This window comes from Macrobrachium rosenbergii, chromosome 8, assembly GCF_040412425.1.
Source record: "Macrobrachium rosenbergii isolate ZJJX-2024 chromosome 8, ASM4041242v1, whole genome shotgun sequence".
Lineage (NCBI taxonomy): Eukaryota > Metazoa > Arthropoda > Malacostraca > Decapoda > Palaemonidae > Macrobrachium > Macrobrachium rosenbergii.
The window spans coordinates 13,509,946-13,511,350 of NC_089748.1; the positions used below are offsets into that span (position 1 = coordinate 13,509,946).

Sequence of the window (1,405 nt, forward strand, 5' to 3'; positions counted from 1 at the left end):
CTTCTTTCCTCTTCCTCATTTTTCCTCATCCTCAACTATTTGTACATTAAGTCTTGACTTAATAACATTGTCTATCCATATTAGACATGTTGAGCAAAATACTTTTTTGTCATTTTTTTTGTTTTGCTGTACTTCTGTGCATGTAGAATGAGTTGGTACGTGGCATGCACAGCATTTCCTTATCAGGTTTTGTGGATTTACAATGCTATACCACACATTACATAGATTGCATGCTTTAGGCATTTGTTTTCCTATTGCATCAATCAGTATATTCACCATATTCACCTTGTTCATTTTCTTTGTTGGGATGTGTTGATTGATGTTGATTTTCTTTATAAGTCTCTTGATCACTTGGACTTTCTTTGGTATTCCTTCAATTATTTTCATTATGTTTTCTGTTGACTTGTTCGAGCTTGAAGGATCATATCCTTTCACTATGTCTGTGTATGTTTTTGCATCTTTTTTGTTGGAGTTGTTATTGATCTCAACGATAAGAAACCCCAGCTCCCTGCTTGCCAATTCATCATATTGGTATGAAAAGTCTGATCAGGAGGAGGAGGAGGAGACCATCGAAAATGATGAAGACTCCGAGGAGGAGGAGATCATGGAAGATGATGGAGACTCTGAGGAGGAGGAGATCATGGAAGACGATAAAGACTCCGTGGAGGAGGAGACCATGGACGATGATGAAGACTCGGAGGAGTCAGAAACCATGGATTATGATGAAGACTTGGAGGAGGAGGAGAAGGAGACCATGAAAGATGATGAAGACTCTGAGGAGAAGGAGAAGAAGACCATGGAAGATGATGACGACTTCAAGGAGAAGGAGACCATGGAAGATGATGAAGACTCTGAGGAGGAGGAGGAGACCATAGAAGATGATGAAAACTCCGAGGAGGGGGAGGAGGAGATGACCATGGAAGGTGATGAAGACTCCGAGGAGAAGGAGGAAGGGACAATGGAAGATGATGAAGACTCTGAGGAGAAGGAGGAGGAGACCATGGAAGATGATGAAGACTCCGATGAGGAAGAGACAATGGAAGATTATGAAGACTCCAAGGAGGAGGAGGATATAATGTAAAATGATGAAGAAGACTCCAAGGAGGAGACAATGGAAGACTATGAAGACTACAAGGAGGAGGAGAACATAATGGCAAATGATGAAGAAGACTCCGATGAGTAGACCATGGAAGATGATGAAGACTCCAAGAGGAGGAAACCATGGAAGATGATGAAAACACCGAGGACGAAGAGGACACAATGGAACACAATGAAGAAGACTCCGAGGAGGAGGAGACCATAAAAGATGATGAAGAATCCGAGGAGGAGGAGACAATGGAAGGTGATGAAGACTCTTGAGGAGGAGACCATGAGAGATGATGAAGACTCCAAGGAGGAGGGAAAC

The 1,405-nt window shown here is 42.3% G+C and overlaps 1 protein-coding gene across 1 annotated transcript; it reads left to right on the plus strand.

Annotated features, from left to right (window-relative positions):
• The first annotated feature begins 388 nt into the window (after positions 1-388).
• LOC136841055 (cilia- and flagella-associated protein 251-like) lies at positions 389-1,081 on the plus strand. Its single transcript, XM_067108110.1, has one exon. The coding sequence runs from the start codon at positions 389-391 to the stop codon at positions 1,079-1,081; it is 693 nt and encodes a 230-aa protein (XP_066964211.1).
• Positions 1,082-1,405: the final 324 nt, after the last annotated feature.